A 12,510-nucleotide genomic window follows, 5' to 3' on the forward strand; every position below is an offset into this window, starting at 1 on the left:
GCGTCGTGATGGGCTTTGCCGCGGACGTGGGAAGCCAGCCTTAGGGTGGCGTCACACAGATGACAAGATCACGGGATTTTCACCTGCTGCCATAGTCAGGAAAAAGCAGAATATGAAACCAATCATTTCCAATGGCTTCCTTCCCATCTGCGATGTTTTCACTCATGTGATGTTGGGGGGATAAAAAAACCATGGCTTGCTCTATCTTTCTGCAATGTGCGATTTGATTGACAGCTGAGCGCTGCCTCTGATTGGTCACAGCACTCAGCCAATCAGAGGCAGTGCTTCAGGAGGCGGAGGTTTTTTTTAATCCCTGGCCAGAAGAGCAGAAGAAGAGTGTGGGGACCTGCAAACAGACATGCCGGAGATGACCGCGCTTCCCAGGTGATGTATTCTACTTTTTTATTATTTTCAGGGGGGTTATATTCCAAGCCCCCCCCATCCCCCCCAAAAAAAATCCTTGTCATGGAGAGTCACCTGCCACTGCTGTCACAGCACTGCCATTTTCAACAAACCCAATTCTTGTCCCATCTGGATAAGTCTCCCTATTGAGGGTATAACGAGTGTAGACCGTGCGCTAGTGCATTGTGTACACAGTTCACCGAACGCTACTTCAGTGTCCCAGTAGCACAGCTGCATTCATCCTGAGGCACCAATAGCGCGGCACTTCCGCCCTTACTCAAACCTCACGCCTGACGTCATCACATCGCGCCGCTGGTTACGTCACGTGACAGCCCCGGGTCGTTCGAAAACAAACTGTGAGGAAGCAGAGCGGGCGGCAGCTCCTTGTCGCTATGGTGAGCTCCGTGCCCCGGGCCAGGGTCCGAACCTTCATCAAGAAGCGGCTCCCCGCGCTGCGGCTGGATGCCACGACGGACATGCTGGTGAGCTGAAGCTTGCTTGCGGTGCGCGCTCCGACGGAGCCTGGCTGATGTTCCCGGTCTTCTCTCGTAGATTCATCTGAGCTGCCTGCTGTTCCTCCAGAGACTGGCGACAGAAGCCCGGCTAAAGGCCGTGGAGGACCGGTGCTCCGTGATAAAGCCTGCCCACATCAGGGCTGTGGCCAAGGTACGCCAGTGCTGGGGAAGTGATAGTGCTCTCCCTCTACCCCGTAAGGACACTCACCCTTTTCTTCTCCATATTCGGTTTCCCCCTTTAAAAAACCATAACTCTTATTTACCCATACCAACCGCAGAAGAACACGGCTCCGTCTGTGGAAGAGGAGGAAAAAAGTGGAGTGCTTTAAAATGCTGAAATGCAGAAAAAAACTGAAAAGGTTGGAAAAAATAAAAACCAGCAACATTTATGGTTTTTTTTCCCCTCCCATCCTGTGCTGATGAGTGTGGCTGCTGTCACATGGCTATGAAAATCGCGTGAGCGTTGTCCGGTTATGAGACGCACGAATACCAACCACATTCCTTTGGATGGAGTCACATACATGAGCAGCTGTTTCTTAAATTGCAGTGCAGGGAAAAAATGGTGTCCTGTCCGGGTGCCGTCCTTCCCTTGAAACACATTGCCCATTGTTTGCAATGAGGCTGGAAAACACGTTGTGTGCCGTGCGATGCAAGGTCTCCCATGCAGTGTCGCCATCCGTGGGGTCGTTGCACGAGCGCGATATCAGGCCACGTTTTATCTCGTTCAACCACCTGAAACTAGCCTAAGAAACTGAGTGGGGGTGGGGTGATGGTGAGGGGGTGGGGGGTAAATTCCAGGTCTGACAGTAATATTTTCATTATTTTACAGATTGCCCTAAAAAGGTCCAGTGGGTAACCTTCATGAAGAGTGTTCGGGTCTCGAGACTCAAGTCTGAATCCACCAGAAGGAAGACCTTCCAGCTCAGCTTCATGTCCGGCGGATGTTAGCGGCTATCTACTGCCTGCTATTCCTTGTATTGACTGCTAACTCCTGAACTCCCCACTAGTCCAGCTGTTAATGGCAGACCAGATATGAAGACACTGTAGTTCCGCTCCCTTTCTTTAGGATAGGAGGGGGTTAATGTAGCGCCTGCCCAGCAGATGGAGTAGTGGATGGGATGATGGCTCCCGTCCTCACAAGCTTTCTGTAATATGCCAGTTGCCCTCCCTTTATAAATAAAGTTACAAGCAGATGGACTCTGTAAGCTACATCTGATTATGGCGTGGATGCATTGTAGTCAGGTGCCCATTAACCCCTTAAGGGTGCAGCCTTTGTCTTTTCCTTTCATTTTTGGTTTTTACTTCCTTTTTAAAGAAAAAAAATTCTAACTCTTATTTGTCCATCGATGTCGCTGTATGAGGGCTTGTTTTGGGGGGCAAGTTACTTTTTTCAATGGTGCTATATAATGTACTGAAAATGGTTTTAAAAATACTAAGTGGAAAAAAAAAACGAAATTCCACCATCTTTGAGTGCGTTTTGTTTCTACGGTACACACTGCAACAAAAATGACCTGATAGGTTTATTCTATGGGTCAGTATGATTACTACGATACTTAATTTATATAGTTTGTTTTGTTGTTGCTGTACTATTTAACTTTTTTTTTTGACAGACATGACTTTATTTTTCCGTTGACATAGTTGTGCGAGGGCTCATTTTGTGTGGGACGTCCTGTAGTTTCTGCTAGTCAGCAGGTGGGAGAGGGGGAGCAAGAGATCTCCCCTCCGTTCCTCCCCGCCGGCAGCCAAATCTTTGCTCCTGAGCGGGCAGGTACTCGCTAAGCACAATGCTCCATCGAGCAATTGTCCTTAGCGAGTATACTTGCTCATCTCTAAAGGAAACCAAAAAAGCGCAATTCTGGTGTTCTTGTATTTCTTTATTTTCTGAGGACGTTCACCGTGCAGGGTAAATAATGCATTACTTTTACGCACCCAGCGATACCAAACATGTATTTTTGTTTTTATTATTTAGATTCTTTTATAATAAATATGGCGAGAGGGTTTTTTTGTGCTTGTGATGGTTTTTCACTCCTGCATTTTAATGTAATGCCATAATATTACATTATATCACAATCTGTTAAGCCATGCCACAGGAATGCTTGATAGGCACTCTACAACAGCAGCCCTGGGGCCTTTCAAAAGGCCCCCGGATGCCATGACAACTGCACGAGAACCCGCGATCTCATCGGAGTACGGATGAACTCTAGTGCTCATTGATCCAATTTGTGGGAACACATGAACTTTTTTTTTTTATTATTCAAATTTTTTTTTCAGAGGCAAGTATAACAATATCTGCAGTTCTGGCATTTTTTCCTTACTTTTTTTTTTTCCTTACTGCTTTCACTATGCAGGATGTATAACATGTTAAGGCCGCCTGCAGACGAGCGGGTCGGATCCGGCAGCGAGAATTCTCGCCGCGCGATCCGAACCGAGCGCCTGCAGGGACGAGCGCGTGCGTACTCACCCGCGCCTGGCAGCCCCGGCTCTTTCATGTGCCGGCAGCCGGCGCATGCGCAGACCGGAGCCGGCGGCCGGGTGAGTGCGTGCCCCGCAGAAAATTAGGACATGCCGCGGTTTGTTTGCCGCGCGAGATTTCACGCGGCCAAACCGCGGCCATCTGCATAGGAGTGCGTATTTTAATGCACTCCTATGCAAACCTTCAGCGGCGGAAATCCTGCGGGAAATCCTGCGGCGGGATTTCCGCTCGTGTGCAGGCGGCCTAAGTCTGTGAGTCGGTACAATTTCATAGAGACAAAATGTATATTCTTTTAATGTTTTGCTGCTTTTGCACACTTATCACCGTAATTTCTTTTGTCAGTGGTGCTGTGTGAGGGCTCTCCTTACTTTTTTTTTTTTAATTTTTATTTTTTATATTTTCTTGCTAGACAAGTTGTAATTTTAAATGTCACCCTTTTTTGATTTCATATGGCTTTTCTGATTGCTATTCCTTTTTTGTGAGGCAAGACAGTTAGCCATTTTGGCCATATTTCTACATATTTTTACATAGTATTCACCATAGGAGCTATATAATTTGCTAACTTTTTTTACATGGGACTTTACAAATGCAGTAATGCCTTTTTTATTTTTTATAGCATAGTAATGGTAAAAGGTGGGATTTAGACCTTATCTTTTAGTGATCACCATAAAAAGGTTTATGGGCAGTCACTAAGGGGATAAAAAGACCAAAAGATGGAGAGCCTAGTATTAATTTTGAATAAACTTAAATTGGCAAAGCTGGAAAAAAAGACAAAACGTTCATCCTGTTTTCAACTCCCCTTGATCCAGAGGAAGGCAAAAAAATTCCCAGTGAGGCAGAAACCAATTTACCACATTTGGGGGGAAAATTCCTTCCTGACTCCCTAATGGCTGGCGTCATACTCCCTGGATCAACATTTGAAAGTTCCTACCTGAATCCAAGACCCGAATGAACAACCCCGCTGCTTATTTAATGTCTGTTATGCAATGTCAAGGAGTACTCCAAAAAAACACCTCATCCCCTCTTAAACTCCTCTATTGATTTTTTTTTTTTTTACCATCACCACTTCCTCAAGTAGAAAGTTTCACAGTCTCACTGCTCTTACTGTAAAGAACCCCCTTCTATGTTGGTGATGAAATCTTCGTTCCTCTAGAGGTAGAGGATGCCCTCTTGTTACTGCCGCAGTCCTGGGTATGTACAGATCAGGGGAGAGATCCCTGTATTGTCCTCTAATGTATTTATACATAGTTATTTGATCGCCCCTCAGCCGTCTTTTTTTCCGGGGTAAATACTCCCAATTTTGACAGCCTCTCTGTGTATTCCAGTCCCCCCATTCCATGTATTAGTTTAGTTGCCCTTCTTTAGTTCCCCTCAAGCACTGTAACATCTTTCCTGAGCATCGGTGACCAGAACTGTACGCAGTATTCCATGTGAGGCCTGACGAGTACCTTATATAGTGGGAGGATAATGTTCTCATCCCTCGCCCCTATACCTCTTTTAATGCACCCCAAGACTTTATTAGCTTTTGCAGCAGCTGACTGGAATTGGTTACTCCAATTTAGTCTACAGTCCACTAGTACCCCCAGGTCTTTTCCATATCACTTTTCCCTAGCTCTACCCCATTTAGTGTATATTGGTGACATCTGTTTCTATTGCCCATGTGCATAACCTTACATTTATCAATGTTGAACTTCATTTGCCATTTTTCTACCCAAGCCCCCAGTTTATCTAGGTCCTTTTGTAGCCACATATTGTCCTCCTTTTGTATTGACACCTGAAGCCTACCATCTGGGCTCCAGGATACATTATATATACAGGATATATTATCAAGCAGGGTGGGGGAATAGTCCTGGTGTGACCAAGCTCTAGAGTGACAGACAGCAAATAACGGCTTATAGCTAGTCTATTTGGTTTTGTCCAATTTAATCTAATCTATTTATGCATGCTTATGGATTAGGTAGTTGAGAAAGGAGAGAGCGCTCCACTGTCCCTTTACTAACCAAGATCTGTAATAGGGCCAAGTGAGAGCAAGTCAAATGCTCCTTGTCTGGCATAAACCAATGCACACCTAAGGCGGTGGTGATCATATTGATAGAAATTAAGATTACCAATACCGGATGTGGAACTGGAACCTGTTTCTCATATTGGTATCTTAATAGCCTTTCCAGCTACATTTAATCTATTTTAAAATTGAGCAGCCACAAGGAGAGCCACGTCCAGTTTGCAAGACAATAGCAGTAAGACGGGTCTACTGATATGCCTCCTTCTCTTAGGATCAGGGGGGTTCCTGATGAACTACTAGACATTGTAGGGAAACACGTCAAACCGAACCCTAATAAGAGTATACACATGAATTTGTGCGTGGCCTTGAACGGATAATCTTCAATTTCTTGAAATTCTATCACCAATAGATCGTAAAGATACTGCGATTACTGGGATATCTTGCATTTCTAAAGAGACTGGCTTCTCCATCTCCAGAGACAATTCCCTCAGATAATAGCAGCTTTTCGTGTTTGGTGTGTTATGTGCTGTGTGAGTGTATGTGTTAGGTTCCATCTACTGCCAAAGTAGTGCCGCGGACCTTGTCAGTGCCCTGCAATTTTTAATCATCTTGTATTAATAAAGGTAATAATTTTAATTAATGTCCACACTGTGGAAGGGTCTTATATAATTTTGTATCATCTGCAAATATTGATATTTTGCTGTGCATTCCCTCTATCAGGTCATTGATAAATATATTGAATAGAATGGGGCCTAATACTGAACCTTGTGGCACCCCACTAGCAATGGTGGCCCAATCAGAGTATGATCCATTTATCACCACCCTCTGCTTTTTATCTCTGAGCCAGTTCCTTACCCAGATACACACGTTTTCACCCAATCCGAGCTGTCTCATTTTATATATCAGCCTATTATGCAGCACGGTGTCAAATGCTTTATAGAAATCCAGATATACGAGATCAATAGACTCTCTCAGGTCCAGCCTAGAGTAATCCTATTAATCTATGTACATTGTGGAAAAACAAAAACATCTGATTCTAAATACTCTTCAGGTAACTCGTTACACAGCATTTTACTGCATGCACAGCTGCACTTTTGTGCACATTTGCATGTGTTTTTACTGCCGATTATTGCACAGTAAGACCGCCGACAAGCAAGCTGATGAAGAGAGGCCCCATTGTAATACAGGGAGATTTAGTGCTACATATTTTGCACACACGTAATATGCAGCAAAAAGCTCATGTAAGAATTGCCTTGCTGTAATAAAAGCACATTAACAGGCCTATGTTAAAGTGAAAAAAAAATCATTATTCCACCAGATTCTAAATTGGGACTATTAAACCAAAAACAGTAAGAGGTTTGTTCACTGTTTTTATTGGGGTGACTGTCTTATTATCTTGCCTTTTAAATGTTTAGTTTGAGGTTTATCCAATTGTCATCAAAGAAGATTTCCTTTTCAAGTAGAAAACACCCTATTTGTCCAAACCCTGTAAGATGATGACATGCTCCATGTTCCGGGCCTTGTCCTCTGACCCAGGTCCAGCATTAAGTATTTATTGCATTAGCTTGTTTCCTGAACAGTGCCTTCTACAAAAACAAGTGAATCACATAGGCCTGAGTGGAATACTTGTGGCTCCCAGCACTGCCACATCCTTCTGTTTAATAAATCGGTAATCTTGTAATGCGGGAACAAGCAGTTATATTGTGGTTAGGGATAGGACATGTATTTGTCTCTTTACAAACTCACTACCACCAGCAAAACAGGGGAAAGTTCTCAGAGATTGTCAAGGCTTTATTAACTCCGCTGTATTCCACCTATGTTTGTATCGCATGGAGTCAAAATTAAATCAAATCCAATTAATAAATGCAGGAAAACCTTTTCTTTCTTTTTCCATACACACACACAAAAAAGGTTTTGCTGCTTTTACTCAATAAAATTCAATCTCGTTTTCTGAGCTGAATATGTGGTTCACACGGACAATAAAGCACAAAAGGCTTGTCTAATCTTAAAGAGCACAGCAGTAGTTTGTGGCCGGGCCGAAAGAAGGGTGCGTATCCCCCGACTCGTCTGCTGTTTCTTTCCATGGAAGAGGCGGTTTGTTACCCTGGCAACCAGCAGTAAACAACCAGAGGAATCAATATCTGGAGAATGGAGCATTTTGGAAATAAACATCTTATATGTGAGTGCATTCTTTTGAGATTTTTGAGCACACTGAATTGGATGATTGGGATGGGGAATACTCCTTCTAGTGCACTTTTCCCGATCTCGTTGCACACTTGAATGCTTTTAACGCTAGGTGATAACTTTACATTGATTTTCACACTCTCTTCCAACTTAAGGTTTCAAGGAAATATGTTAATTTCCCTTAATACGGCATCTGGTTAATAACGTAGCCAGATGATTTGGAATCTCACAAAAGATGCAGCTTTCTTTAGTCTTAACAGTTGTTTCTCAAGTGTTAGATCAGCTGATTCCCAGCTAGCTTTCATTCAAAATAGAGTTGTCTTCATAAGGCAAACTCCTTAACCCCTAACTCCACAGAGCGTAAGTTTACGCCATGGCTGCGATTACTTAACGCAACAGGATGTAAACTTACACCCTATGGATAGTGTAGGATTAGAAGATGAGTCCGTGCCATCCCGCAGTGGGAGTCTGCTTTTACCAATAGCCGACCTCCTGCTGCAACAGCAGGGGGTATATAAGGACAGCGATCCTCACTGTTAACCCCCTACATGCCCCAAATCTATGTAGATCGCGACCTGAAAATGATTCACAGAGGTAGGGCATTCCCTCTGTGAGGTCATTGGACCCCGGTAATTTAATTGCAGAGAGCCGATGGGTAGCCAATGCCTATGATTGCTATTGCAAGGAATAAGGCATTGCAGTACACAAGTCCTGCAATGCTTTATCATAGCTGCTGTGGTTCCAGTCCTTTTCAGGCACATGAAGAGTAGAAAAAAAACCAAAACTTTTTTTTCTCATTTTCATAAAAAACCCACACATTGGATATCCTTGTGTCCGTAATGACCTGTTCTATAAATTAAACACACTATTTATTATGCACAGCAATAACCATAAAAACAAAAGGTGGTGAAATGCTTATTTTGTTCATTTTACCTCCCAAAAATGCAATAAAAGGGATCAAAAGAGCCATATGTACACCAAAATGGTACAGATTAAAAATACAGCTTGTCACACAAAAAGGAAGCCCACTCAGAGCTGCATCAATGGAAAAATAAAAAAATTACGGGACTTTGAATGCAGTGATGTAAAAATAATTTCCAAAAAAAAGGGTTTTTATTGTGCAAAAATGGAAAAATCTAAAAAGAATGATAACATTTTTAGTATCGTCGTAATCGTACTGAAAACTATAGTTCGCCACATAAAAAACAAGCTCCCATACGGCCATGTTGATTGAAAAACAAAAAAGTTATGGCTTTTGAAAAGTGGAGATGAAAATTCCCCAAAAATCGTTGCGTCCTCATGGCCAAAGTAGACTGTGTCCTTTATGGGTTAAAGAGGACCGGACAGCTCTCTTGACGTTTATTTTACTAAATTCTTCTATTCTTCATGAAATAACTCGGGTTCATCTTTCGGCATGGCCATATCCATTCATAAGCAGAATAGTTAGAGCCAAGGAGAGGGTTGGATCCCATCCTGGCAGATCAGGAAGGCCTTCTTTGGGAAAGGCTTGTCTCATCTCAGAATGGAATTCAACCTTCTGCTTGGCTCTAAATATACAAATCATGCAAGGCACAATGATATAGCAGCGTGTATGATCTACAGGGCCTAGCTTATACAAGATAGATGTTGCTGATTTACTGCTGTGGTATGTGGGAAGTAAGTGCATTGGATTTTATGCCAATCTCACTCCATGTATTGCTGCATTTATTGAGGTTTTAGTTCAAGCAGCACCTTTTGGAATATAATAACTAACAAAGTACTGTCGTCCTGCATAATGTGATATCAAAGGATTCTCCATGATTAGTCATATATGTTTTTTAAAAAAAAAGACATCCACAACACGAGGGTCAGCAGCAAAAGAGGCATCCAAAATAGGTTGAACAGGTCGTCTGCAGCGCCCACTGTGGTCTAGATCCAAATTAGACCACCAGAAATGCAATGTGAAGAAAGTTGATGTCAAAGACTCGTTGAGTCGAAACATCACATTTTGGGAGGAATAAAAACCGCTTTGTATTTGCACCGCAACTGCTGCCTACATCAACTTTCTTCACATTAAAAAAAAAAGACAGGCACAATATAAATATATATAGTTTCAAAGAAGGTGAATTACACTTAAAGGGGTTGTCCCACGAAAGCAAGTGGGGTTATACACTTCTGTATGGCTATATTAATGCACTTTGTAATATACATCGTGCATTAAATATGAGCCATACAGAAGTTATACACTTACCCCCTCCGGTGTTGGCGTCCGCGTCTCCATGGCGCCGACCAAAGCTGCCTTCTCCATGGATTAGACGCGCTTGCGCTATCTGCCTTCTTCTTTCCGGCTCCGGCGTGCTCGCGCTGCCCTGTGCGGCGCGAGCACGCCGGAGCGACCCCTTCAGCGCAAGCTGAAGCACCGGAGGGGTAAGTGTATAACTTCTGTATGGCCAATATTTAATGCACGATGTATATTACAAAGTGCATTAATATGGCCATACAGAAGTGCTTAACCCCACTTGCTATCGCGGGACAACCCCTTTAAACATAATACACAGTATTAAAACTCTAAAGCCACTCTCTCACACAGCTTTTTACAGCGTTTTTCGTGGTGTTAAATGCTGTACACCACCTCCATTGATTTCAACAGGGCTTTGTAGACTAATGTTCAAACACTTGTCTGCGCTATTTTTGTGCAGCTAAGTGCTTTTTAATGCACATCATCACCCATGACAATGATGGGGTACGTTGAAAAATGCTGTCAACCGCTCTACAATGCGTTCAAAAACGCGCAATGGTACTATTCTACTGAAAAGCGTTTAAAAATATATATAAGTGGAATAAAATCGGGAAAAAGCACGACTACACCATCTTTGGGTGGGTCTTGTTTTTGCAATGTACATATTGTACCAAAAATGAAATAACTTTATTCTGTTGGTCAGTACAATTATGACAATACCAAATGTATATTCGGGTGGCCCTTAGCTATAGGTAATTTTCTGAAAGTTCAACTTTTGCTGCACCCATCTCCTAATCCTGTCCGAATCAACACAAAGTAAAAAAGCTTGACAAAGACCATCTATGTAACGGTCGAAACGTCGCTATATTTCATGATGATGTGATGTTCTGATGGAAATATAAGTCTTTATTGCACCTGAAGATCTGGACTCTGCTGCCTATTTTTCTTTTTTACTCTGTTTGAATCTATGGGATTAGGATTCAATCCCAGTTAGGCGTGCAGGACACTACATGTGGAAGAAACCCCCCCCTTATGGGTTATGGTGAGTGCTGCTGAAAAGATTTTTCCTTTACCAATCAACACAAAAACGGGCTGTGCAAAACTTTATCTTATTTGGACAACTGCTAGGCGACCCTCAAACACATTGAAGTTGGAACATGGTATACGTATTAGACAATTGTTTCTCAGTTTCATCTTTTGTAAGAATGTTCTTGTAATCTTAAATAATTTTGACACTTCTTTCTACAACATCATTCACAACTGTCTTCTCAAGTTTTTCAATTCCACTTTTGTAACCAGGATCATAGGAAAAGTACTACATGCAACGTTATGGTGCAATGTGCAAATCGCATGACATAATTCACACACAACGTAATTGTATGTTAACCCCTTAGTGACAGCCAAATTTTGGAGGGAGCTGTCAGGTCCACAGGCCCTACGGCTTTGATCCTCATGGCAAGTGTGTTTTTACAGCCCTAAGGATTAAAGCCCATGAAGCCAGGACATAAAAAGTAATGAGGCGGTCACTAAGGGATTAAATCAATTGTAGCGCCTGCTTAACTTAGCAAGAGCAGGGCTAATTAAATTAATGAAAACTCACATTAATTTTTATTACTAGTGCTTACAAGTGTATAAATAAAATAACTAAAAAAGAAATGTAAAAAGGCAAAAATGTAAAAACTTCATAGTTGATGATAGTCGCCTCCCAGTTGTCCGATTAAGCTAAAATTTTGCACAAATCATTTTTTGTTGATTGGAATGAGGTAGGGAGGTGGGAGCTGAACTTTTAGAAAGTTGAAAAATAAGGGCCCCCCTAAATAAAGACATATACAGTATATGGCGTCCAAGCGTAACTGCTTTTCTCTTCTTCAACATGTCCTGCGAATGGTCTGCATGGCTCGCCATCAGACATGTGCAGTACAGTTTTTTTGTTTGTTTTTTTATAACTCCTGCTTTTCCCATGTCATCGCTTGTGTTGGGGCTCAGTTCAGGGTTGCTGTCTACTCTGTTTTTGGAGGAGAGAAACTGTAGAAACCATAGGCATACCAAAAATAGAGCAGAGACAGGAACCCTGAACTGGGCCTCAGGGCTCAGTCACACGGGAGTTTTAAATGTGCATTTTTCCCCACGTCCAAAAATTTGCACTAGATAGAACCAATGCTTTTCAATAGCAGCGGTCATGTGCGAATTTTACATGCGGAAAAACGCCTGCTGCAAAAAATTATAGGACACCGGTTCGCAGAACGCATGTAACTGCGGCAAACTGGTGTTCTATGTATGTGAGACCCCTTGATGCGAAATCATCCAGGGGTTTCACATTGCGCTCAATGGGGCCGCCGGCAGCATTGAGAACATATACTGAAGATCACTCTCCTCTGTTACAGCTGTGGCAGAGGAGTGCGATGTTCTCCCATTGAATTCAATGGAGCCGGCAATACAGCAGGCTCCATTGAAAGCAATGGGCTGCCGGCAAGCGGTGCAGTGATTTTCGGGGCAGGGCTTTAAATATAAACCCTTCCCTGAAAATAAATCCAAAAATGTGTAAAGAAAAAAAAAATCTATACTCACCTCTCTGCAGCTGCCGGGGCTCAGCCGCATTCAGCCGGCTCTTCTCCTGCACTGCTCTGAGTAGTATTCCCCAAAAATTACTGCAGCTTCTGAACATAGCGCTTCTCTGCCACAGCTGTGGCAGAGGATTTCTTCATCTCTGCGGGGA

At 42.8% G+C, this 12,510-nt stretch overlaps 1 protein-coding gene across 1 annotated transcript; it reads left to right on the forward strand.

Moving 5' to 3' along the window:
* The first annotated feature begins 701 nt into the window (after positions 1–701).
* Positions 702–2,126, forward strand: CENPW (centromere protein W). Its single transcript, XM_066605522.1, has 3 exons — positions 702–884; positions 955–1,068; positions 1,747–2,126. Exons 1-3 carry the CDS (start codon positions 795–797, stop codon positions 1,771–1,773), a joined length of 231 nt encoding a protein of 76 aa, XP_066461619.1. The 5' UTR covers positions 702–794; the 3' UTR covers positions 1,774–2,126.
* The last annotated feature ends 10,384 nt before the right edge of the window (positions 2,127–12,510 follow it).

This window comes from Eleutherodactylus coqui, chromosome 1, assembly GCF_035609145.1.
Source record: "Eleutherodactylus coqui strain aEleCoq1 chromosome 1, aEleCoq1.hap1, whole genome shotgun sequence".
In the NCBI taxonomy this organism is placed as follows: domain Eukaryota; kingdom Metazoa; phylum Chordata; class Amphibia; order Anura; family Eleutherodactylidae; genus Eleutherodactylus; species Eleutherodactylus coqui.

Excerpts from the sequence above, each read along its gene's own strand:
- CENPW (XM_066605522.1), top strand. The coding sequence starts at position 795 with ATGGTGAGCTCCGTGCCCCGGGCCAGGGTCCGAACCTTCATCAAGAAG. Across the intron at positions 885-954 it reads ATGCCACGACGGACATGCTG|ATTCATCTGAGCTGCCTGCT; the intron begins GTGAGCTGAAGC and ends CTTCTCTCGTAG. Across the intron at positions 1,069-1,746 it reads ACATCAGGGCTGTGGCCAAG|ATTGCCCTAAAAAGGTCCAG; the intron begins GTACGCCAGTGC and ends ATTATTTTACAG.